Source organism: Lissotriton helveticus, chromosome 11 (genome assembly GCF_964261635.1).
Source record: "Lissotriton helveticus chromosome 11, aLisHel1.1, whole genome shotgun sequence".
Taxonomy (NCBI): Eukaryota; Metazoa; Chordata; class Amphibia; order Caudata; family Salamandridae; genus Lissotriton; species Lissotriton helveticus.
In genome coordinates this window covers 1,055,189,155-1,055,215,821 of record NC_136072.1, presented here as the reverse complement: position 1 = coordinate 1,055,215,821, position 26,667 = coordinate 1,055,189,155, and the positions used below count along the sequence as shown (strand labels likewise).

At 45.6% G+C, this 26,667-nt stretch overlaps 1 protein-coding gene across 10 annotated transcripts in view; it reads left to right on the top strand.

Annotated features, from left to right (window-relative positions):
• CLIP1 (CAP-Gly domain containing linker protein 1) overlaps nt 1-26,667 on the top strand; it is a 771,076-nt gene that overhangs the window by 308,553 nt on the left and 435,856 nt on the right. For all 10 annotated transcript variants that reach the window (XM_078667570.1, XM_078667568.1, XM_078667562.1 and 7 more), the window contains 4 exons: nt 1,134-1,250; nt 13,785-13,842; nt 16,778-16,861; nt 19,431-19,587. In XM_078667570.1, the coding sequence (XP_078523696.1) occupies nt 1,134-1,250; nt 13,785-13,842; nt 16,778-16,861; nt 19,431-19,587 (416 nt within the window). The remainder of the gene's footprint in view (nt 1-1,133; nt 1,251-13,784; nt 13,843-16,777; nt 16,862-19,430; nt 19,588-26,667) is intronic.

The following is a 26,667-nucleotide window of genomic DNA, read 5'->3' as shown; positions in this document are numbered from 1 at the left end:
ACAGTCCATGCCTTCTCCCCCCCCACCCCCACTTCTGCACTCCCGTTGATCGTGCCTTCTCACCCCCTGCCCGCTGACACTCCCGTTTGCAATGCAATAAGTCTCGCGTAAATGTGAGTCCTATTGCATTGCAAATGCTTGTTTTTATTTAGAGGCTGTATTCCCCTTGGATCATATTTTCTCCATTCCCTTATTCCTGTTAGCCTTCCTGCCCCTTTACGTGATATATCTTGCTACTGTCTTGTCTAATCTGCTCCCTTTTCTTCTCTTGGTCTCACAAACTGTCTCTTGCACTCTAGGTTTTTCTAATTTTTTTTTTTTTTCCTTTTTATTCCTTTTTCCTTTCTCATTATTGTTTCTTTTCCTCTATCCTCCTTTTCGGCAATCCGCTTCCCGTCCTGCTTTGTCTCTTCCCTTTGTGCATATTGTGCCCAGGGATAAGGGTTAGATGAGAGGAAGCAGACATTTAAACAAAGTATAACTCGAGCCGCATCTTGTCCACCGTCTAACTCCCCTTCTCTTGTATTGCTTGACATTTATTGCTTTCCACCAAGTGGAACATCATGTTATGGAAGCCTTCCTTTTGAAAACTGTGTAATATGCTAAAATGCTAATCGCCTCTTAAGCGGCAGTTGGAAAGACCTGTTGAAATGTGTGGAAAACAGGATCTAACGTGTAATAGTGCAGTAAATAAAACACTTGGGAATTACTGCTCCCCACGGTATTGCATTTTCTCAGTGAGGTATAACCGCATTTGGAATCAAGAGGCTCTTGTAGTTACGCCCATACTATTTAAATCTGCAAGTGCTTTGCATAAGAACCAAAATTATTGATAAAGTTGGCTCATATATCATGCACTTGATTACTTTAATTGGTTTACAACTTTAGAATCTACGATTTAGATGTTTTTCTTTTGATATTTCCTTATCCAAATGACTGACACCAGTTTACTGTCTAATACAAAGCCCATGACATGGCTAATAAAAAGTCAAACTCCAACATGCAGTTTGTGTACTTAATTTGTTTATTCATTTCTTTTAATGTTTGATTTTATGTTATCATTTTTTATTATATGTTAACTGTGGTACTGTTTTTCAGTAATTTTTGTTCACATCATATAATATCCCTGTTAGGCTTCTGACTTAGCCATAGAACTACAAGGGCGTGATGACAAAATTGTAAACCTTGAGAAAAACATGGAAGCAGTGAGTCAAGTCAAAGATTCATTGGAAAAAGAACTGCAGAGCTTAGTAAGTCAATATTTATTTTCGTCTGAAAGTGAGACTTTTGTTAATGTTTTGTCGTTTTCTCCCTAAATATTCCTTAATCATTATTTTCAAATGTAATTTCATCGCAGAGTAGAGGACAGAAGAACACATGTTTTATAGGCAACGTAAGGAAGGAAGATAGTGCACATGAGACGAGAATGTGGATTATTTTATGTTGGCGTGTTCGACTGCACTAGTCTTTTTTTTTTTGTAGTTTTGAAAAATGAAGTTAGAACTATCCTGTTCGTTTTTTTCTGTTTGAAGTCAATTTCCTCTTTTCTCAGAGTACAACCATATTTTTAACTGGTGGATATGAGGAAAGAATTATTTATATCTGGGATTGTTACAGTGCTTTTCCATATATCAGAGGTTCAGTTTATATCCAATTTTCACTCAGTATAACAGGCTGCAGGAAGGACGGAATGTGTGCCTGAACTCATTTTAAACAACCAGTAACGTTGACATGTACGATAATATTTTTTGCTTGACATGTACTTGTTCGGCTAGCACCTGTGAATCTAGATGAGATACTGACAAGTTGGACTACTTCATAAGTTTTCTCAGTACCCCTCCCCAATGAAAAGAGCAGACAGACAAGGCAGACTCTTTGGATGCTGTTATTCTCATCTTTTCAGCCTAGAGTATCTGATAAAGATTTCTAGCCACGGATTCCTTACCTTAGAATGATCCCCAGGCGTTAGACTGGATACGTTAATGTTTTAGCAGTACCACTGCGTGCCAGTAGATGGCTTCGTTTGGCTCTGTGTCTGCGTCTGTGTCTGTGCCAAAAGTGACGTGCATAGCGGCTATATGGGTGCTATGTGTCAGTCTGCTCCGATACGGAGAGAGTTACTACCCGTCAGTTTTTGACTGTTTTCTATGTTTTGTCAAAGATGTTTCCTGAGAACTGTTCTTGTTGTGTGCTTAGGATGTCCCCTAAGAAACGAGCGGGTTTCAAACCCTGTGGTGCCTGTCAGAGGCAGATGTCTGTGGCAGACCCACACCAGTTCTGTCTGTGGTGCTTGGAGCATGACCACGACTCCAAAACCTGTGACGTCTGCCGCACCATAAATTCCAAGGTGCTTCAGGAATGCTCCTTGAAGCTTGTTGCTGCCTGACGACAGTGTGCCGTTAAGCGTTCTGATTGCTCGGAAGGGCGTTTGGACCTCTTGCAAAGCTGCTCCAGATGTTCATCCCATTCCAAGTCTTCGGGTTGTGTTCCTCAAGCGAAAGAAGTCTAAGAAGTTGAAGCATCTTCGACTTTTCCGGTCCCAGTACTGAAACGAACGTGTGAACCGCAACACCATTCAATTCCTCGTTACACTGTGATTCTGACTTTTTCGGCCTGTATCCTGGATTTCGGTGAGACTGACCCTGAGGCTGTTTGGTCTCATGATCTCCTGCATCCTGCTGGTGACGCATACCCATTTGCATATGTGGACTCTGCAGTGGAACCTGAAGTTCCAGTGGGCGCAGCATTCGGGAAATCTCTCCAACCTAGTCCAGATCTTGGAGGGAACTGCAAAAACGTTGCAGTGGTAGCTAACAAACTGGGTCAGGGCAGACCCCCTCCCTTTCCCAACCAGAGTTGTCTGTAGTGGCAGATGTGTCTGGGAGAGGTGGATATCAGAAGGCTCTGGTCTCTGGTGAAGTCCAGACTACACATCAACATTGAAAGCCTTTCTTCCTTCGATCAAGGGAAGGCTGATGCAGGTGTTTGCATACAACCCTACTGACATGTAGTACTGTAACAAACGGGTTGGTGGATTGTGGACTCTCTGTCCAGAGGCGTTTCTTCTCTGGACATTGCTGGAATATCAGGGTATTTCCCTGGTGGTTCAACACCTTGTGGGCTCTGAATGCCAATGCAAACAAAATCAGCCATTGATGCCTAGCGGATCACAAATTGCGTTTCCATCTGGAGGTGGTGCAATATCTCTTCCAAGATTGGGGAAAACCTTAGTTAGCTATGTTCGCCACCACCCAGAGCGCACAATTTCATCATTGTTGGGCACTGGAGTTTGCCAATCCGCTCTCGCTTGAAGATGCTTTTCATCTCGAGTGTAGCTCTGGCCTTTTGTACGATTTCCACTGATAACGCTCATGCCCAGAGTTCTCAAGAAGAGCAGGAACAACTGGACCCAAGTCATTCTTGTGGCTCCAGATTAAGCACAGAGAGTTTGGTATTCTATGCTCTTGAGCTTGAGCATAGGCCCTCCAATCAGGCTCCCCTCCGTGAATAATCTCCTGTTGCAGCAGCAGGCCAGGGTGCTGCACCGAAACCTGTGCACACTCTGCGTTCATGCTTCGCGATTGAGCGGCGACAGTAAACAGCTTTTGACATTCCCCTCCGAAGTTTGTAATGTCATTTTGGCACTCAAACATGCCTCCATCAAGATGGTGTACTCCTGCCATTGGGACACATTCGTGACATATTGTGGCTCCAAGAATGTGGACTCTTTCTGCAACTTTATCCCAGGTTTTATCGTTTATTCTATCTGTGGCCCAGGAAGGCTCTGCTCTGGGCATTGTCAAAGGCTATCTTTCAGTCATTCCGGCTTTCTTTCTTTTAAAAAAAATTATTTTTATTAAGGTATAAATCAGGGCGAAAATACATACATCAAGATTCGTTATTAGCTGTGAACACATCAAAGTTACAGAGCAACACTACACATTCTCACTACCATATATTGTTAAGGACAAATTCACACATATAACCCCGTTTCCCCTCCACCCATGTCAGTACATCCCCACTACGGGGAGACAACCTCTGCACCAATTTCCGGCGGATCACAGATGTATCCTCTAAACTTGTTCCACGCCCCCCACACTTTCCGCCACTTCCGAGGACATCCGCGATGAATAAAAACCGCCTTCTCTGCCACCATCGCTTAATCCATATCTCTACACCATTTTTGAAGCGTAGGCAGCGCATCCGACCCCCACCAAATAGCAATATTACGTTTCGCCATCATCATACCGAGCATAGCCCAATCTTGTTATTGGTGGTTTGTCATTCGGTTCCCACACATTTAGCAGACAACGCCTTGGCTCTGGTAGGATCGAGATTTCTATTGCTTGGGAAATCGTGCGCATTACTTTGGCCCAATATGCCGCAACGTGTGTACAGTCCCAGATAGTGTGATAAAACGTGCCCTCCTCCCCACATTTGCGAAGACAGTATTTGTGCTGGGCCGCTCCTATCACAGAAACCGTTGTTCTAGTGTAGTACGTGCGGTGCAGTACCTTGAGTTGGACCAACCGGAGCCTAGAGGGTGTCACCGTCTCACGAGGTGAGGACAGGGCTTCCTGCCATTCGGACTCATCAAAGTCGCTCACATCCCGGGACCAGGTCTGTCTCAGCTTGGACGTTGGGTCTGACAAGTTGTTGACTATTTTACGGTACGTCAAGGACGCCGCCCTGCTCGTCATGTGTTCTGTCAAAAGTCTATCCTCTAATAGGGTGGCCTCCTGCAGGGAGGTGCCCTGTGGTATTACTGTCTGGATCGCATGTCGGATTTGGAAATATTTAGATTTCTTCATCTGTGCTATGCCATACTGTGCTGTAGCTGCCGCCTTTTTCCACAGATCACCCACTACAGAGAGACCTATATTGTCCCAATTTTGAAACCCTTTACTCCTACGTAGGCAGCCCAGCCGTTGTGAGTCCCAAAATGGTGTCATTTGCGTGACAGTTCCTGCACATTTTAAGCGGGTCTGTGCTTGGTACCAAATATGAATTGTGTGTGCCGTAGGGCAAAGTAAATGTGGGGGTCTGCGGCGACTATATAGATTCCCCATCAGTCCCTTCCCTTCTAGGCCCTGCCTGTCTGCATGATACGCCGGTTCGTCTTGTGGGGCATGTAACCAGTAATTGACTAGTTTGGGATGGGCCGCCCAATAGTACAGCTCCACGTTCTGAAGCGCTATCCCTTCGTCGTACCAGCTGCGCACCAGTTTATCCTGGGCAATCCGTGCCGACTTGCCTCCCCACAGTAGGCTGGAAACTTCCGCCGCTATGGCTTTAAAGTAGGCCAGTGGGACCAGAAACGGTGTGTTTTCGAGTACATATATACAAAACGCGGGAGTGCCATCATTTTATATAGTGCCGCCTTCCCCAACAGTGTGAGGGGGAGACTGCGACACACCATCACATCACGTTTAAAGCGGTCTAATTGGGTCTTTAAATTCTTTGTATAAAACTCGTTGAAGTCAGACGTTGCATAAATGCCCAGGTATTTAAAGGCTTCGTCAGTGATCCGCAACGGACGGTCCGCAGGCAGTAGTGGTGGTGGACCAGTCAGCACATGGAGCTGTGGAGAAGCGTGGCTCAATGGTTAGAGCGGCAGACCCTGATGCAGAGGTCTGGCCCGGGACCAGGGTTCAATTCCCGCCTCGGCGGCTCTTGGACTCAATTTCCCCGGACCTGATAATTCTCGCCTCGGTGCCTAGTCTAATCATGGGTCCCACTCTGTGACTCTGGGCAATAGCTTGCTTAATCTCCACAACGGCCCCCGCAGCGCTGTGGATGCCTGGCTTCACCTTGGGGGTGCCCAGGAGTGGACATTTCACAGGAAAACCAGGATGGGTTCCACAGCGGTATGAATACAGCGCTACGAGGCCTCCGGGTAGAAGTGCGCTATATAAAAATACAATACATAGAGGACGGACTTGGACCAGTTTATCATGTACCCGGATACCCTACCAAATTTCTCACATACATTCAGCAGTTCCAGGATAGCTTTTCTAAGGGAGGTGAGGTACAACAATACATTGTCAGCATACAGTGATATACGATCCTCCCAGGCATTAGTCCACCGAAGTCCTCGGATAGAAGGCTCCCATCTAAGCCATGCCGCGAGCGGCTCTAATATCAGCGTGAACAACAGGGGGGATAATGGGCATCCCTGCCGTGTTTCCAGAGCAAGCGGGAAGTCCCTAGAAATGTGCCCATTTGCTGCCACATGCGCCAGTAGGTTATTATAAAGCAAACGGATCCAGGCACAAAATTTGGGGCCGAAGCCCAGGTGCTGCAACACTGCAAACAAATACGGCCATTCCACCGTATCGAACGCCATACTGGCGTCTAGTGAGAGGATCACTGCGGGTTTCTGAATGTAGGATCTCCGAGCCAACACCGCGTGCAGCCGTCGCAAATTGAGTGCCGTGCTATGCTGAGGCATAAACCCGGATTGATCTGGGTTTATCAGAGACGAAAGGTGGGGGGGGTCAGCCGCATTTCCAGTAACTTGGCCAGTATCTTTGGTTCATCGTTAATTAGAGAAATTGGGCGGTAGGAGCTACAGCCCGCCGGGGATTTGCCCGGTTTGTGAATTGCTGTAATCATGGCCAGCCGCTGATCGCATGGCAACTCACCAGCCTGAAGACTGTCGTGGAACATGTTCAAAAGGAAGGGAGCCGTTACCTGCGCAGTTCGCTTATATAGTTCGATTGGGAATCCGTTTGGTCCGACTGCTCTACCAGACGCAAGGGAGCAAATGGCCATCTGTATTTCCTCAACCGAGAGGTCGGCCTCTAGAAGGAGTGACGCCTCTGGTGTGAGTTGCGGCATGGCAATACCTTTTATATATTCATGCGCTTCCTCAACTGTGAACGTGGTGCGGGGGGCATATACCTTTTCAAAATGGTCAGCTAAGGTGTCTGCTATATCGTTGGGGGCCGTCACCAGGGAACCCGCGGTCGTATTCAATTGTGCAATTATTCTATCTGCTTCCTCCTTTTTGTCTAGCCAGGCTAGCATTTTTCCCGCCTTATCCCCCAGTTCATACACCCTGTGGCACGTGGCTTGAAGTCTGACCGAGACCCTTTCTCTCTGGTATGCCACAAACTCGCTTTGCTTAAGCCGTACTTTTTGTGCAGTGTGAGGCGTCGGGTGAGCTGCATGCTGTACCGTCGCATTATCTAAATCAGCTTTGAGTCTGTCTAATTCTGCTTGCTTTTCCTGCTTATGCCCCGTGACCGATGCTATTGCTTGCCCACGTATAACCACTTTATAGGCCTTCCATAAAATTCTGGGTGAATCCACCGACCCCGTATCCTCTTGGAATTTTTTTTTAGTAGTGTCTATAAGACCCTTTAGCACCTCAGGTATGTGTAAATAGCTAGGATGGATGGTAAACACACGGCGCCGAAGAGCCTGATGACGTGTGTACTGTAACAGTACCGTACCGGTGAGTGATCGGATATACCCCTAGGACGAATATCTACTTCGTCTACTCCCCCCCAGACCTTCCGCCGAGACCAGGAAGTAGTCGATGCGTGTGAGACAATTATGTACACCGGAGTGGAAGGTGTATTGCCTAGTGTTGGGGTGTCTATACCTCCAGGCGTCCGTGAGCCCCAGGGCCTCTATAAGTCCAGTCATACGGCGACTACGGGGTGTTGTAGGTTTTGTGGGATGCCTATCTATCGTACTGTCCACTATATCATTAAAGTCGCCCCCAATCAACATCAACGCATCCGGTAACGCAAGTAAGAATGCAGGAAGGGCGGAGTGTGCCATTGTATGTAGGGATGGTGGGATGTACACCGAGACCAAATTAAACAGCTGCCCTTCCCATTGGCAAGTGACTGCCGCAAAGCGGCCCTGGTCATCTACCCGTGTCTGATGCACTATGAGCGGGATGTTCTTTTTAACAAGCACTCCCACACCTCTAGATCCAGAGGAGAACTCTGCGTGAGCCACCATTTTATATCCCCATCTATCCATGGCCTTACAAGTGGATCCCATTAGGTGCGTCTCCTCCAAGAGGGCTACCGCAAGTGTGCATCGTTTAAATATTGTAGCACCAGGCTTCTTTTCACCTTGTCTCCCAACCCCCGCACATTCCAGGTCAGCACAGTCAATGGGGTCCCCGGAGTCAGTTGAATCAATTGCTGATTAGCGCCCTGTTGGGTTTGTGTAGTCATAGGTGTTACATTCAAGTGACAACTTAGTAACATACGATCCAGTCATACAACTTCAGTGCGACCGCAGCCATTTGTTACAGCATGTGTGCCCTTAGAAACGGAAAAATCAAAATATAACAGAACCGGTCAAATACTCCATTCCCCAAAACACGTGCCCCCTCCCTGCCTCCCTGCCCGGCGGATCCAGAACATCCCACCACCCCAACTGAGCAGAGTGCTTAAAGTCTCAAACAAACCACATTACTCGTGGGGGTGAGTCTTCCGCGAACAGTACCACGCCCCCCATCTGATATTGTCTGTACAGTGCTGCTGTTTAGTTCGGTAGATCCTACCTGTGGAGTCCCACTCCCCGAATCAGTCTTCTTTACCTCAAAATTCCATGTCCCAGTCCTTGTGCGTTTAATGTCCCAGCTCGCCACATAGTTCGTCACTCAACAATAGGCCAGTGTCAGCGACACAGTTGGGATGCCTCGATTCAGTAGTCGTTGTTATTGTTCTCATGGTCTTTGCTCCTTAGATGTCCAAAATCTCAAGTTTGCCGCAGGTATCATCAATTTGCGTTCCATCCTTTCATTTCAACGATTGTTCTGCGTAGCCTCTCGGTTCTTGGGTTCTCTGGCCGGTCTCCACCCCTCTAGCCAGTCCCGTGCCTCTCCTAGTGTTTCGAAGAACCACGTCTTTCCATCTGATTTTACTCGTAGCTTCGCTGGAAAAAGCATAGAGTATTTCAATTCTCTGACACACAGTTCTTTCTTGACCTCCCTAAAACTACGCCTTTGTTGTGTGCCGGCCGCAGTATATTCAGTGTAGAAGGCAATGTCAGAGTTATCGATTTTGATCGGCGGGGCGATGTGCGCGGCCTGCAAAATGGCGTAGTTGAAGATGCGCGCCAAGATCGGCCGTGGTGGTGCTCCCGGACGCGGCGTTTCCTCGGGCACTCGGTGAGCCCTTTCCACTGAAAAATAATTGGATAGTCCCCGCGGCTTCAGCTGGTTCTGAATGATCTTCTACAAAAAGATCTAGTGCTGGTTCACCTGCTTTTTCCGGCACTCCTACCAGGCGTACGTTGTTGCGCCGGGAGCGGCCTTCCTGGTCGTCGAGCTTGGCCTTCATCTTTTTATTGTCGTCTTCTAGTCTCTTCATTTGTTGCTGCAGCGTCGCAGTGTCTGCAGAGGCGATTCAGAAAAGGGGGTGGTGATGAACAGAGTGTCTGAATTAAGCAGACCACTCTTACCCAGTCCAAAGATCAGGGACTGGGTAAGAGTGGTCTGCTTAATTCAGGCACTCTGTTCATCACCACCCCCTTTTCTGAATCATTTTGTCCACCATAAGCGTGGAAGGGTATACTCAGATGTGAGTCCCTTGCTCATTGCACCATCAGGATTCAAGCAAGCCGAGCCGACGACGCCTGAAATGGCAGAAACCGGTCCCCGGAAGCTTGTTTCCTTCCCAGTATAAGAATTGGCTTGGTAGTTTGGTTTGCCCTGTTCCCATCATGCACTGGGACAGGAACAGACTAATTTGCATATAGCCAAGTTCTGAGCTGGGATGGTGCAGTGAGCTAAAAAACGGTGATGGATCAAGCCCTGATCTTTGGACTGGGTAAGAGTGGTCTGCTTAATTCAGGCACTCTGTTCATCACCACCCCCTTTTCTGAATCATTTTGTCCAACATAAGCGTGGAAGGGTATACTCGGATGTGAGTCCCTTGCTCATTGCACCATCAGGATTCAAGCAAGCCGGGCCGACGACGCCTGAAATGGCAGAAACCGGTCCCCGGAAGCTTGTTTCCTTCCCAGTATAAGAATTGGCTTGGTAGTTTGGTTTGCCCTGTTCCCATCATGCACTGGGACAGGAACAGACTAATTTGCATATAGCCAAGTTCTGAGCTGGGATGGTGCAGTGAGCTAAAAAACGGTGATGGATCAAGCCCTGATCTTTGGACTGGGTAAGAGTGGTCTGCTTAATTCAGGCACTCTGTTCATCACCACCCCCTTTTCTGAATCGCAGTGTCTGCAGAGAGCCCCGCCGTAGTTTTTTCAACTTCCACCAATCGGTCAGACATTTTAGCGAAGTCGCCCGCAGAAGTGAGATATGCGTGGAGATTGTGCCCATTGAGGATTGCATTGTTCGCAGGGCCGCCATCACATCTTGGAGGGTCACCTCCCCCATTCCCTCGGGTTTGTCAGCCGGTCGGGCTGTTGTTTGCGCTCCGTCTCCTTTTGAGGTGTCTGGGGGGTCCTTGGTATAGGCATATTTGTCCAGTCTGTGGGTCTGCTGCACTTTGGGCCCCCCGCCACTCATTATCATAGACAGTTTGTGCCTGGCGTAGGTTACTGTGCGGTGTTCCTCTTAATGTAGTGTCCGTACACTTGTAATGTCCCTGGGCGGGCCCTCACTTCTCCTTGGGCGCTGCTTTTAGGGCTTTACTGCTTTGGTCTCGGCTGTCATAGGCTTGAGTGCCTTGGTAGGGCTTGTCTTGACTATTTATTAAGGGCTTTGCCGCCTTGGTTTTGCTGGGTGCCCGGTCGGCTTCTGTTCTAGGGCTGGCGTAGGTCCTCTAGAGCTCTGTGCCATTACCGATGTGCCAACTTACTTCGGGGTCTTCTTGCTCCCTGCAGGGTCTTTAGGGGCTTCTGTGGTCGTGTGGTCCGAGAGTCGCCTGTGGGTTGCAGGTCGCACCGCACCTTCCCAACTCCGGCGTTAGGGCGACACACAGGCAGATTAGAGCTGGTGATCACCGTGTCCGCTTCTCCCCTTCCTGAGCCGTTTGCGTCCGCACATCCTCCTTTACAGCCTTGTGGACCTCGGGTAGATTTTACTTTACAGGGAGCTCCGGTGATGCAGGCGTCTTTCCGGCTGTCCTCGGTCTTTCCCGCTTCGGGTGCGACCCGGGGTCCGCTTTTCATGTCCGGGGGCAGGAGGCCCCACAGCCGATGGTACGCTGTGCTTGTCGTTGCTGGAGCGCTGTTGATTTTCACACTCCGGCCACACGTTGCGCTGCCGGCGGTCCCAGGCCGCTATTTTCTACGCGGCAGAACTCAGCGATCTTTTTGCTATCAGGGATAAGGGGCATGATCTGCGTCGGAAGCTCTTCCGCTTCGAAATCTTCAGAGCAGCACCGTCTATAGTCAGGATAAATGACCGGATTGTTCCGGGAAGGCCTCGTCTGTCGCGGAGCTCGGTTAAGCTGTGGCCATCTTGTCTGGTCGCTAGCCATGCCCCTCCATTCCGGCTTTCTTATGAGTGCCAGACCAACTTTCTTTGTACAAGTCACACGTTGTGACTTGTTTCCTACAGGGACCTCAACACCAAACCATTCATTATGCCCCAGTGTGATCTCTATCTGATGTTGACCTGTTTAATGTGTGCGTCCTTCAAGCTTCTCTACATCTGTTCACTCCATATGCTCACCTTCAAAATGCCTTTTCTGGTGGCCATAACATCAGCCAAGATGGTCAGCGAACTGCAAGGACTCTCTGTACACTACATTCGACCCAGACAAAATGGTTCTGAGAACTCGTGCCCCCTTTCCCCCAAAAGTGGTGGTACCTTTTTCAAGTGGGTCAAAATATCACTATCTACCTACGCTCCACCTCACTCTTCTAAAAAAAGAGGAGAGACTCAACCACTTGACTCCTAAACAAACTTTATTGTTCTTCATTGATTGAACTAAAGAGTTCCGGGTGGACATTCAACTCTTTGTTGGCTACTTTGGGGAGAAGATGGGGACATCTGTGTAGAAAAGGGCCATCTCACAATGGATAGTTCTCTGCATAAAATTTCGCTATGCACTTGCCAGAAAGCAACCCCATGAGGGTTTGCATGCTCATTCTACTCAAGCTTTAGCTTGCAGGATCCCTATCCTAGACATTTGTAGGCGGTAATGTGAGCATTTCTGCACACTTTCACCAAGCACTCCATAATGGATAGTCAGGTTCGTTGTGACGGGCCTTTTGGTCTAATCTTTTTGCAGATCCACCTGCAGCTAGAAGTCACTATCAAATGAACAAGTTACTTACCTTCAGTAACACTTTATTTGGTAGAGAGATTGTGTAGCTGTATAGTCCTTACAGACCCTCCCATTCTACCCTCTCTGCGAATGGATTCTCTGCATAGGGTCACCATTCTGGACATTGGTGCTGCCCACCAGTACCTCAGCATCCTTTGCGGTTCTGTGCTTCTGTCATAGAAAGGTTGCAAAAAGAAACTGATGTCAGGGTGCTGAGGTGCACCACACACATGGCTTCTGGCACTGACGATGTGAAGCCTAAGGACGCCTCCAAGCGGCCTGCAGGGGTACTGCGCAAGGATTTCTTGATCCAGTCTGATGCCTGGGTATAATTCTAAAGTAAGGAATCTGCGGCTAAATAGTCTCTACCAGATATGGCGTAACCGAAGGTATGGAACTTTTCTTATATTTCCGAACAATATCAGAGATCGTGTTTTTGTAGTAGCAGTTAAACCTTTGCATAGGTGTTGCAAGTAAGGGAAGTGGTGTTGCAGCACCCCCCAAAATAACCATGCTGGGGTTCAAAAGGTGAATGAGCACAAAAAATTCCTTTATATTTTGTTTTTATCACTTACCTTGTTACAGAGACTGAGGTCAAAAGTCAGGCTACATCTTCTGACAATTGCTGCTTATTCTTTACTGTGTGTATTGGTTTCTGCTTTCTTTGACTGCCAAATGAGTGTATTTTGTAAAGTGAACTATAGGACAATCTTGCTGAGGTACTGAGATTGTGACTCGAAAGGCTGATACATCTTCAGTGAAACTTGATTTCCACACATTATTGTTTTTGTGCGATATCGTTTTAGATGTAAAAATAATATGCCTGTGCAAATGTAGTGGCTGTTGCAATGGAAAGTGTGCTGTCTGTAAATGACAGTGTACATCACTCTATGCTTTAGTAATGTATTTGCACTAGTATGTTTCAAAATGCACTACCAGCTACATACTACACCCCTTTCAATCTCTTACTGAATACATTTATTACACTTGTTCTTTGTGTGAAGGTTGGAGTTTTCACCAACCCTCCAACTTAATTGATGTAACATTGATGACAGCAGCCCCACTCTAAAAAGTGTTTCAGCACCACTGCCAATTTGTGGAACTTGTTTGTGAGTTTACTGTCTAGCTTAACTTTCAGGCGAGAAAGTCACACTGTCCTTTTTCATGCTGATGTTTGTGACACCCAGGAAACCACTCATATATTTAGTGCGTGCTTAAACCATATATCCTTTAACAGGGATTTGAGTGGACTTGTTAGACATGGTGTACTCTCAGATATTTTTATAATGACCTCTTTAACCCCTTAGCTGCGGTGGCTATTCCGCCGCAGCGCTAAGGGGGAGGCGGTGCCGCGCGGCGGTCAAGTACTCATGACGGAACCGCTCCGTCACGGCCCTCAGGTGAGCTGTGCTTGTGACGGAACGGTTCCGTCACGGCCCCGCCTGCTCTTTAGAACGTCAGCGCAGGCGCAGGCGGTTCCGTCACGAGCACACAAAGGGTTAAAGCATTTCGTGTTTCAGAATGTTAGCCTGGCCCCAACTTTAATTCTAACTCTTGAATTTGATTCTGTTTTAGAAAACAACATTTACCAAAACCACAAAAGATGCAGAGTGTCTGCAACTGACTATGCAAGGTAAGGTTTTTATTGTTCGAATGACTTAGAAGTTTTTTTTAATTTTGCTTTGTTGTAGAATGGTTTGGCTTTAGGAGGCTAATAAAACCAGTAATTGTGCGTATGCCCTAAAATAAAGATGTTTAAACTGTGTGCAATGTTACAAAATATAATTAAAATACAATCAAACATATGGGTCCCGATTACGATGCGGCCCTGAATGGGCTGCATCATAATGGGCCGCTCGGTTTCCTTTCCGACCGGCTCATTATGATGGAGGCGGTCGGAAAGGAAACCGGCCGGTCATTTCGGCTGGCATCAACAGGCTCGAGAGCCCGTCGACCAGTCGGAAGCCGGCTAGTAATCTCAAGGGGAGGCCTTTCCGCCCTTAAGATTACAATGCACTGTTTCCGACATGGTTTCCATGTCTGTCTTTCCGACATGGAAACCATGTCGGAAAGTGTGTTTGAGGGCCCACAGCAGGGCACCCTTTGTGCACGGCCTTCTGTTGGAGGCTGATGGGGCACCTATGGTGCCCCCTGTGGATCCCTGCACCTTGTGGCAGAATCCTTGAGGTTCCTGCCAAGGGGTGCAGGGATGAGACCTCCTCCCATTTCACTGTGGGAGCATGCATTACGCTGGTTTACCGCCTCAATGCTCCCATAGTGAAATATAGGATTGCGACTGAACCCCAATGAGGCGGTCGGGACCGCTGACTGTGTGTTGGTAGGTCTGAGTCTGTGTCGTCCGCCCGACATCGAAATCAGGGCCCATAGTGTTTTGTCTATGTTCTAAACTCCCCCCCCAATCAGCTCCTGGTATCCTAGATCGAATTTCCAACCAAAATCACATACTTAATATAGTTCTTTGCGGTGCACATCTAGATGAGCTGCTTCTGTTGTAATTAAAAGATTTGCTGTGCTGTGCTAGTGTGCACATTGGAGTAAGGTTTATGCTGTCAGAATATTGCAGGCACATCAATAAAGCAAGGCAAGACAGCAGCCTTTGGGCACTGCTCTGTTATGTCAGATTACAAAGCAAAGCCCCAGAAAATTGCCTTTTTGTTTGTGGATAGTGAGTATTCCAGAGGCAAATGCTACTTTTTTTACAGCACCAAACATCTTTGCACTATTCGTGGTCAACAAAGCGTACGCAAAAAGAAATGTATTGTTAAAAAGTATTATTATATGTCCTACACCTCCGCTAACATGGATGTTGTTTGCTATTATTTAGTGAATGCCTCTCTTTAATTTGAACCAGCATGCACATTCTAGCATTTCCTCCTATACAGTGGCATATAATTGCCATAGGTTTAAGGGATTGGTCCACTCAAAAGTGAAATAATGCTACATCGCTAAATAAAGCCATTAAAAAAAAAATCATATGTAGAATTTGTAAAAAAAAAAAAAAAAGATGAGGACTAAAATATGACCCACTTGTAGATTGTTCACACATTGATTTAGATTTACATAATAATAATTAAAATAATTATTAGTACAGTCCGAGGAAATGGGTGCAGAGCCAAGTTTAGGTTATTAGACTCCATTTGCCCCCAAGCAATGGACATGGGTATGTTGCTATTGACCACATGGGAAGATTGGATAGGAGCGCAGGACCAATCTAATTGGCCAATTTTCTCTTGTTCAAGTAAAAAGGGTTTAATTCCGTGGATGATTCTCAACTGATATTTGGCTTTAAGGCCATATTGTTTTTGTGTTTGAGTACGTCAAAGATACTTATAGCTTTCAGTGATGGTTGTCTGAATTGTAAGATATGTCAATTGCAGCCTAGTTCGAACAAGGGTGGAGAAAAGTTAAGGAAAGACCAGTAAAAACTCTGCTTTGTTGGGATCAAATTTAAAGTGGTGTGCTGTAATCCAAAGTTTTTAGCTAGAGGAGAAATATTGGGGGTGGAGAGGAGACGTACAAATAAAGTTCACGGTCATCCATGTATTGGTAATTTAATGCACCAGAATTTTTAATGCTACCTCCCTGGGTTTCATACATCAGGGTTGTGTGCGGCTAAAATGGAGCTTTGAAGGACCTCTTGGAGTCATTATTGTGGAGCAAATACTGCCTACCTTGATCTGTTCTATTGGTTTGTGAGGTAGAATTCAAACCTGTTCAGGGCATTATCTTCGAAACCCATGAGGTCTCTTAAAGTTTCTATTACGATTTGTAGTTGAGGGTATCAAAGGACATTGATAGACTAAAGTCAGCAACAGACATAATTCACCATTGTCAAGGAATCAGTGATGATATGAAGTTGATTGGTCACTGCTGCACCTAGCTCTGACACTAGCTTGGGAATTATACTGTAGGATGTATTCAGTGGCAAACAGTTTTGACCTGATTGTTAGCTCAGCTTTAAATGTTTTTTTACAAGGAACGGAATTATAGATTCAAATTCTACATGCAATGACAATTTAGAATGCGTTTGTTTCATTGTCTTTATTGTGCTTTTTATCTTAAATAGGAACTTGCTTGAAAAGTACTTGAAATTAATGAGTCCATGTAAAAAAGTGATCTATAGGATATAAAATGTACAATTAGACATAATTGTTGATTTTGCTGTACAGTTGTTCAAATAAGGTGCAAGATCATTCTCCTAATCACCTTTTGAATTGGCTTTTGCACATCTGGCTGTTGAACTATGGTGAAATAGAAGTTGATTGCAGCAGCGTTTCACCAGCCATGAAGAGGAGACTTAGTTAATGTTTTGAGGTGATATGATTGATTACTGAGGTGTTGCTTGACAAAACGAGACTCAACAAACATGGAAACAATTACTTGGATATGTAGTGTTACACTAAACGGCAACCTTGTTGGAACAGATTCCTAATGCTTTTCTTCCGGTGTGCCAAATTATAGCACCACAACTCGCCAATAATATGTGATATAACTGTATAATTTGAAAGCTTAATATGGATTACTTTTTATTCTTTTTTTTTTTTCAGAAACTGTTTTACAAGTGAGCAGAAAAGATGAACAATGTGCACTTATTACCTCTGAATTAGCAGCATTAAAGTCTCAGTTTGCAGGTGAGGTTTTATGGTTATGTAGTATGCTGTTTGTCTACTCTGATAAAAAAGCTTGAACGAGCAGCTGCCTTTAGAACTGATTTAGTTAAATGGTCTTAATGCTAAAACACATCTCTGCAATTTTTTAACTGATAACTCTAAGCTTAGTACTATCCGGCTCTATTCATGTGTAAACATTTACACACAATATATTGTCTTCGAAATCACATCTCTGCAATTTTTTAACTGATAACTCTAAGCTTAGTACTATCCGGCTCTATTCATGTGTAAACATTTACACACAATAAATTGTCTTCGAAATCAAACTTTATACTGACTTTGCAGCTTTTGTGTTTATTGCTGTTATTTTTGTTGTAGGAGTATTTATAGGATTTGATGAACATTTTAACATTCGGAATACACAAAATATATGGTGGAACAGCATGTAGAAGATCTGCAGGATATTTTTCATTTTTAAATAAACTACACTGTAATTTAAAGTGGTTTCCAATCGTTTGAAAATTATACTGTTTGAAGGAGAAAACTCAAGTGAACCGTCCAATAGTTAGAACTTGTAAACTTCATATTTATTGAGGATATGTTATCGTTGGCCCACACATTGACTCAAATCGAAGATGAGAGAAATTGGTAAAGGGTGAGGGGATATTTCATTACAATCCTTTAACCACTGAATAGTACACAGCATTTGGATTGCCATGCCGAGAAACATTGCTGGCCTCATGGTGGCCTCCTTGGTGACTTTACCATCTTACTTACAGGGTTCAGCAGCCATGCTGTCAATAGTTACCATAACATGTCTTAATCCTGCTGAACTGCAGCAGTATTATACATGTGTGCAAGTTTCCCTTTTTAACTAACTTCTCATAAAAATAACAATAGCACTTAAAAATGTGGTAAATATATGTTACTCTGTCGTGTTACTTTCCCAACTGGTTGAGATTTACTTGGAAAAACACAAAAAAGGTTCCGTAAGAGAATTCTGCCCCTTGTGTACCAATGTATATGGGTGCACAGTCAGCTCCTTGGCTTTAGTGTCCTTTATGTAGGTATAAATGTATCTGGCATTTCCTCCTTTTGAGCAAGGCTGTAGTGTTTTCCTTTCTGGAAGTGACATGTTTTTTACTTTTTCCAATTTTTAATTGACTTAATAAAGCACTTTTTTCCCCTCTGCCAAGCATACTGTTAGTTGAGAATCACCTGTCTGCATCCAGGATATGATCAATGTGGAATAAGACCATGGACCTGTGATCAAGATGGGAACTGCTAAAGCAGAATTTGCCACAGGGTGAGGTGACTGAGTCAGCACCATCTGTTACCACGGGTTGCTAACTTTCTCCTGGCAGAGTCCTTGATCGGCCATATAACAGCTTTAGTGCGGTATACGACAGCTAACACCCACCGCACTACCTTCACAGTGCTTTGGGCGAGAACGGGTCACCCACCATACTGGAAAAGAAAATGTTTCTGGTTTTATCAGAAATATTTCTTAAATCTGCCCCAAGAATCTTTCAGCACAGGAAAAGGCAGCATTGGAAAAGGTAAAATGTCTCTAGTGGATCCCTGCTTGGGGGTCGCCCCAGACACAATTTACAAGCAGGGATGCACTCCTTTAGGCACCAGGGATCCCCCCCCCCTTCCCCCAGCCTGGGCAAGTGCTTTCTGGGTCATGTGGGTGGCCAGGCTGTTGTCTTGCCAGCTGCCCCTATCCTGGCACCAGCTTCACTTGGGCACAGGTCTGTACCTGGTGAAAGCAGGCTCTGTGTCTATGGACCCAGTCCAGAGACACTGAGCTTCTTGTAATAGTTGTGAGCAGTATTTCCCTATGGGTGGTATCCCTCCCCAAGTGAATGATCTGAGTGGGCTACTGCCACTTCTGAGGATAGCCTAAGAGTATAAAGGACCAATGGGGAATAATGTGTAGTTTTCAGAAATTCGAGATCTGCTCCTCCATCTAATAGTATGGAGTAAGGCCCTGAAAAGCTGGTTTTCTAGTAAACAGAAGTGTCAAGTTTACACTTTAAAAATAATACTGAAAACCATGTACGAAACAAGATTACAGATAATGTTGTGCCACATATTGAGAACAAACTCACTTGTTTCCTTTTGACTCAAACTGTTTTGTAGAAATGTGTTCAAGCATACTTTGTGAAATATTTTGCTGTACACATTTGGAATTAGACTGACTACTTGCCTATGATGTGCATTCATATACTGTTTAAGTGTAATCATAAGACTTGCATTGATGGTTCTCAAATGGATTCGTAGTAGTAATTTGTGAGCGAATTTCAGTCACACTTAGTATGGTGATCACTTAGTACTTGCCTATAGTTTCCTTCTTTAATTGTAATGCAGCATTCATACTACTTTAGTCCACTGAAAACCACAAACTGCTCTTCTGGTATCTTAACTACATTTCAATGAGATGTATTGTAAACGGGTATGTTTTTGTCAGAGGAAAGACGTTGCGCTCATTGACATTTAATACATTTTTCCTTCCATAGTGTAGGCAGTGCTTCAGATGAGATATTACAAAATTTAGCAAATTAAGGGGTTTTTGTCTTTCATTTAGAAATGGAGCGATCACTTAAAGAAGCAGAGGAAAAGGAAACACATTTAACTGCATCTAAAGCAAAACTTGAAAAGCAAATATCTGAAATGATTACCTCTTCAGGGGACAGTTCTGCCCAGCTTTCTAAGATGAATGATGAATTGCAAGCTAAAGAAAGGTATGTCTGTGCAGTCCGAATTGTTAGACATTTTGGCTTTATATTGCTATGCTCACAAACATTTTGTTTTTTAGATGAAGGCAATAGTCTAGACCTTAACGTTCTCACATGAGATGCAATGGAAATTTGTCCCACTCTTGCATTCCAACCGTTAGATGGCATTTACAAGAGAACAAGTGTTTGCTGGTCAAAACTGTTGCATAGTCTATGCAGGTGCCAGTAAACACACACATTCTAAAGCATCCACAACCCAAAACCCAAAAGGAATTAGAAGTTTCAAAAGGCCGCACAAAATATTCTCAGAAAGTACTCTACCAGTAAAATAGAAAATCCAATTCAAAACCCACTGCACACATTCAAAGCATAAATACAGGCCTGCAAGACATGCTTACCTACTAAACCTCAACCAGGACCTTATATCAATAGCCACCCGGCAGTTAGAATAAAGCCTTTACAAACAATGTGGCTGCATTAAAGTGCAGTGTTTTCCGAATTTAGAAAGCACAGGGTTCCAAGACAAGAAAATTACCAAAGCTCTACGATTGCACATATGGCATGAAGAGATCCTTCTTCGTGTAGGGCTTCTTCCAATGGATTTTTAGATATTTGAGTACCCCATAAATGAGGCCACTCTGTTTAAAAACGTTTCTGTAATCTCTTCCTGACTAGGAATGGTGCTAAAGTCACCAAGCAAATGGGTACACAATCATAATGAATCAATCGGAGAAGATTATGCTCAAAATTGACGAAGTTAGTGCTATGAACGTGGACACAAGGTGAACATGTTGGAGCTTGACAAAATTCTATAGTAAATGTTTTGTAATGTGTTTCACATGCTGTCTAGTGACATTTGGGTTGAGTTCACTCCATAGATTTGTTATTGAAACCTCACAACTCTTTATGCCTTTACAAATAACCAATATGTGAGCTTAATCAGCCTGTACATACAATTAAAAAAAATATCCAATCATTAATGTGCACACAAGGGCCTCAAGGGGAAAAGATTACTTAGACTGACGACTTCAAGGTTAAGGGAATATCTTCTGTAAGTTAAAACTACAGCATTTGTCTATAATTTTCGCTAAACAAAAAATTTCCTAAAAGAAGCACCTACCAAATACTTTAGAAACAGCAAACACCACAAACGTTCGTATCTAATGGCAAAATCATTGCTATCAACATATATATTCATTCTTGTACTAAGAATTGGCACATTTGTCTTCATTAAGCATTTCAACATTCTTTCTGATGATTTGCTTGATCATTAGTTAATTATTTGTGAACCAACTCATGTCATTTTTTTCATTTTTATTTTTACCAGACTTGTTTTATAGACAAGGTCAAAAGGCAGAAATTGTTTACCACATTGGCTTGCAACTGAGATATTGATATGGTGGAAAGCATTAGGCATCTTGTGTAATCTCAACAGTGCTAGTCTAATGGACTCTCTAGTGTTGGTAAAAGCTAACGTTCATCCCTCTCCAAAGGTGGAACAGCAACAAATGTTGTAGAACAGGCTGTTTATCCAGTATTGGGGTATCCTTCATAGATTCACATGCCTGAATCATTCCCCATTGTCGAGATGGGAGTACCACGGTAACATAATCAAGTAGTATTTAAATAATGCCATAGGCTATAATGACCCTGATATAAAAAAAATCAAGAGAAGGGCGGAAGAAGCAGTGATTCATTCTGCTTCCATGCTTAATAGTTTATAATCAAAAGAGAATGAACCACGTATCCTGAAAAAGTCAGGGTTTTTAAGTGTTGTACAAAGGCCCTCATACACTCTTACCCATGGGCAGCGGTATTTCTTGGTTCTCCGCTTGAGAAGGGTAGGGGATTGGTTTTATCATTGGGTCCTTTTCCGCGGGAGTTTCCCATTCTCCATGCAATCAACCTGCCTCCACCTGGAGAGAGACCATCTGGTTCTTTGACAATCGTGATTTTGATAGTTAGTGTGTATGAGGGCCTTTGTACAGCACTTAAAGACCTTGGCTTTTTCAAGCTATGTGGTTCATTCTCTTTTGATTATAAACTAGAATGGCCCTGAGCCATGTTTAAAATAGCCTATCTATGTCCTTTTAAAAAAAAAAGACCAAATGTTGATACAGCTAATCAGCTGCTAGCACCCTCTAGAATTCTCCTAGCAGAGGCAGTTTCCCTTGATTTGATTTGATTAAAATTTATAATGCGCAAAACAATAACCCGTAGGTATCAAGGCGCCTAACAATCACATCAAAGTTGAAATATACATCCCTACGCATAGGCTTGCAGGAAGAGGCGAGTTTTTAAAGCCCTTCGAAATTTCTGGAGGGAAGGTAGGGATCTAAGATCAAGCGGAAGATCATTCCACCATTTGGGGGCCCAGGTGGAGAAGGCCCTGCCACCCCACTTAGATCTTCGAATCCGGGGGACTGTCAGGAGCAGTTTCCCGGAGGAACGCAGGTTCCTTCCTGGAATATAGTGGGAAATGATAGACCCAACTCCCGTGTCACTTTGTTTTGCAATGGCTCTATAGGTCATGCATAAGACCTTGAACCGGACTCGATGTTCTACCGGTAGCCAATGCAGCGCTTTCCTGGCCGACGTGGCCGAAGAGCGTCTAGGAGCATCTAGAGCAAATCTGGCTGTGGCATTTTGGACTACCTGTAAGCACTGCAGGAGGCTCCTGTTAAGCCCCGCATAGAGCGCATTACAGTAGTCCAAGCGTGAAACAATGAATGCGACAGCTATTTGCTTTCTAGACTGCAAGGAGAGATATTTCCTAATCCTTCGTAGGGTGTGGATTAGACCCCAGCAAGTGGAGATGGTTCTACTCACCTGGTTGCTCATATCCAGGGCAGGGTCTATCATCACCCCAAGGTTCTTAGCCGATGTTGTGGGAGAAGGACACACTCCTAACGAGTCAGCCCACCAGCTGGCAGACCAGATGTTCTCTTTCCCTCCAAACACCATCACCTCGGTCTTCTCCCCGTTCAGCTTAAGTGAATTCATGATCATCCACTGACCGACCGCCTCCATACAGGATCTAAATCTGGAGGCAGTATGTACGTCTGAATGGGAGAGAGAGACGAGGATTTGGGTGTCGTCCGCGTAAGAGACTACCTCCATCCCGAAAGATCTTATTAGTCTTGCTAGTGGGGTCACATAGATGTTAAATAGGGTCGGACTGAGGGCCGACCCCTGTGGGACCCCACATCGCACAGGTCGGGATGGAGATAGGAACCTCCCCAGCTTGACTCTTTGTTCCCGGCCATCGAGGAAGGAAGTCAGGAGGTCAAGAGCTGTGTCCCTCACCCCCACTTCCCTCAGCCGAGATGTAAGTACTGAGGGAGAGAGGGTATCAAAGGCCGCAGTTAGGTCCAGCAGGACCAGGAGGGTGGTCTGGCCCCCATCCACTGTCGTGCGGATCTTATCGAGCACGATGGTGAGGGCCGACTCGGTGCTGTGTTCCCTCCTAAATCCATGCTGGGAAAAGTCCAGACAGCCCGAACCTTCGACAAAGGCAGCGAGGTGCTTGTTTAGGTGTATCTCAAGCATCTTCGCAGGAGCTGGAAGCAGCGAGATTGGACAGAAGTTTTTTAGGACCTCCGGGTCAAGGGATGCCTTTTTAAGCAGAGGTTTCACAACTGCGCTCTTCCACTCCAGGGGGAAAATACCATCTCTCATAGCTAGATTCATAATTTCTAGCAGAGGCAGTAGAAGAGTAATCCTGCACTGCTTGATAATTTTCAGTGGGCAAATGTCCAGGGGGGAGCCAGATTTGGTCTTATTAAGCAAGAACTCAAGGTCTTGCAGAGCCAACGGGGGAAAGCTGTCCAGTGTGCTCGATGGAAGGGTGCTAGGGGAGATTGTAGTCATCTCAACCCAGGCAGAAGGCGCACTGATCCCAACTCTTTGTTCCTCAAGGGCCGTGTGGATGTCCTGAATTTTGGTATGAAAAAAGGAAGCGATCCGATCACAAAGATCTTGCGTTGGAACAACCGGATCAGGAGTTTGTAGAGTAATTAAAGAATCTACAATTTTAAAAAGCTCCTTCGGTGAGGAAAGCGAGGATGTTAAGGCCACAAAATAATCTTGTTTGGCCTGAGTAATCTCGGCTTTATATTTCCTGACCAGAGCTTTGTGAGCTTCCTTGTTTTTGAAGTCCCAGCTGGAGTGCCAAAGCCTCTCCATCCTCCTCACTTCTTGCCTGAGGAGTCTGAGAGAGTCAGAGAACCATGGGGTGGATGGTCTCTTTCTTGCTCGGCGACGAGTCTGTGCTGGGGCCAATTCGTTCAGGGCCTCCGTAGTGACCTGTTCAAAATGACCAACCGCAGTCTGTACAGTATCCAGGTCGGTGATAGAAAAACTAGCAGCCCAGGGCGCAAAAGAGTCGCTACTAATGTTCCTAAAGTTTCTGGCAGTTTCTGTTGTATGATTCACTTTTACACTTCCCTCTGCCCTGCGGTATTCTAAAAGGAATGGAACTGCAAGGTGATCAGACCATGACAAATGTACAGGATCCAAGGTGGATAGGCGATGGTCGTTGGAAAAAATTCCATCAAGAGTGTGGCCTGCACGATGTGTAACTCCGCTGACTCGCTGCGTGAGTCCACAGGACCCCAAAGCCTCAATGAGGCTTGAGGTATCGGATGAGTCATACCGTTCTAAATGGTAATTGAAGTCACCTAGGATGGAGAAATTTTCTCGACCAAAATATGGTTCCAGGGACTGTAACAGATTGTGTATGAAATCGGTCCTCGGGCCAGGAGGTCGATATAGTAAAATTCCATTAAAAAAGGGGCGTTGTGCTTCCTTTATTGTGAAATAAAAAGCTTGGAAACAGTCCGGAAAGTCGGGTATGGGCAAGATATGACATTGCATATAGTCTCTGTGAAGGATCGCTATCCCCCTCCCATTCGTTCCTGTCTGTCCAATCTGACCAAGCAGTACCCCTCAGGGACCGCTTCGATTAGGTCCGGGCCAGATGAGTCCTTAGCCCAGGTTTCCGTAATGAACACTAAGGCAGGCTGTCTATCTAGGACCATCTCCCTGAACATAGTTTTGTTTTTGACAAAGGAGCGGGCGTTTAACAAAATGCCTTCTACTCCCACTGTCTTGGGGCTGATCTCAACAGGGAGGCCAGACGATAGATGACTGAGGGCAGGTATTGAAGACCTACCAATATGTTGACAGCCGCATCGCAAGGGAGAGTAAAAAGCATCAGGCTCACAAGAATGCGAGCACTCTAGTCCTCGCGGTTTCAGGCGTAGCATGTCCTGGCGAGAATAGCTATATGAGGAGGCCATAGGTACGTTTAGTTCCAGAGTCCAGCCGTCCAGGGCGTCCTCAGCGCGGACGGGCGCAGACGGGCTGGACTCTGGCGTGGCTGCGGCGAACACGCTGCGCGCAAACGCTGTGCGCCATTACAATCGGTTGATATAGGGCTCTAGGTAGTCCAGCTGACTGCTGGAGCGCAGGACAATGGAGCACTTCCCCGACCCTCCCAAGATGGCGCCCAATCCGATCTAAAGCGCGAGGGACCGGCCCGCCCAAGTAGCGGTGAGGGAACAGTTTACATGTGGCAATGCGGACAAGGATAAAAACAGGGGAGACAGTGTTCCAAAATGAATATAAATAATAAGACAAAACCGGGAATTTAAAAATGCGCGGAGCGTCCTAAATGCAAGCCTAGCTGTAAGAAAAAATTCCAAGCAAGGAGAGCCTACCTCCAGTACCCTTCCTACTGGAACTGGCACCAAAATGTTTGATTAAAAAGAAAGGCATTTTCCACCCATGTAAGACCTTTGGCAGGAAGAGAGTTCATGTGGATGATCCTCATAAACACTGTATTTATTACCTCCACCTGTCTCATGAGTTGAGGCAGGGCAAAATATGTTATACTTTTTCATCTGAAACTCTGCGGGATAGAGAGGGGAGGCTGCTTCTGTGGCTCCAATCCACTAAGCAACAAAAGTCTTCTGAGGAGGACCGTGATGGCTTATCCAGGCCTCACAAGAGATCCGATCCCAGGACGACACCTCTGGAGAGGGCATGAAACACCTCAAATGCTACCAGGAGAGTAAGAGCTCTATAAAGGCGAAGCACCAGAACGTCTCCTCAGAGCCTTCAACATCTGTTTCCACCACTCCTTTGACAAAGAAAAAACATCTCAGAGCCTACTCCATGGATTCAGTGAGGGACAAGGACAGGAAATCGTCATCCACGATGACCATACCTAGATAGTCAACAATGGCAAGTATTAAAATAACGTTGTTTGCTTCGTCGACAGAGGGAACGACGACGATGGCTGCAATTTTGGGGCCCATGCAGTCAACGAGAGTGTCATCGTCGACATCTCTACCGTTGATGAAGACAACATCGATGAAGACGGTGGTATCGACGACCATCCCGTCGGAGAGCCTGCTGACAGCAAATCAACCGGTGACACTGTCAACAACGGGATCGTCGACGGTAACACCGGCGAAAACAACACCGCCGATTATGAATATTCCTTCTCCCGTGTTGATGGTACAGTCGACACCACCGCCAACAACTGCGAATATTACGAGGGGGTCTAAGAACTTTTTCCACCCGGAGTGCTCATCCTTCGCTAAGACTTCCCCGCTGCCTCTGTCACACCTATTGGACTTCCAGCAGACAGAGAATGAGAATGAGGATGACAATGGAATGTATGGGGTGGCACATAGCCCTTCGAATTGCATGTGAAATGCAAGGAGGAAGAGTATGAGTAGGAGTAAGAACAACAATATTATCAACCATATCTAGTTCCGCAGCACCATTACCAACCTAATGGATATTCTCCTGAACCTCGTTCTAGAGAAATGGCGCATATACCACCATCTCTAATCAAAGACCTCCATGCCATGTTGGCAGACTATAGGCAGAGGATTCTACCCCAAGACGCCCAGATTGAGCCACCACCACCTCAGCTGCAGCCCCCAGGAACACCAGCTCTACTTTAGCCAACGATGCCTATGCCCTTCAATACAAGCTCCTGACCAGTAAAGCCCCTCTTCCTCAGATGAAGAGAGAGAGAGGAAGGAGAAATCCTGGATCCTCACCCACCTGCAG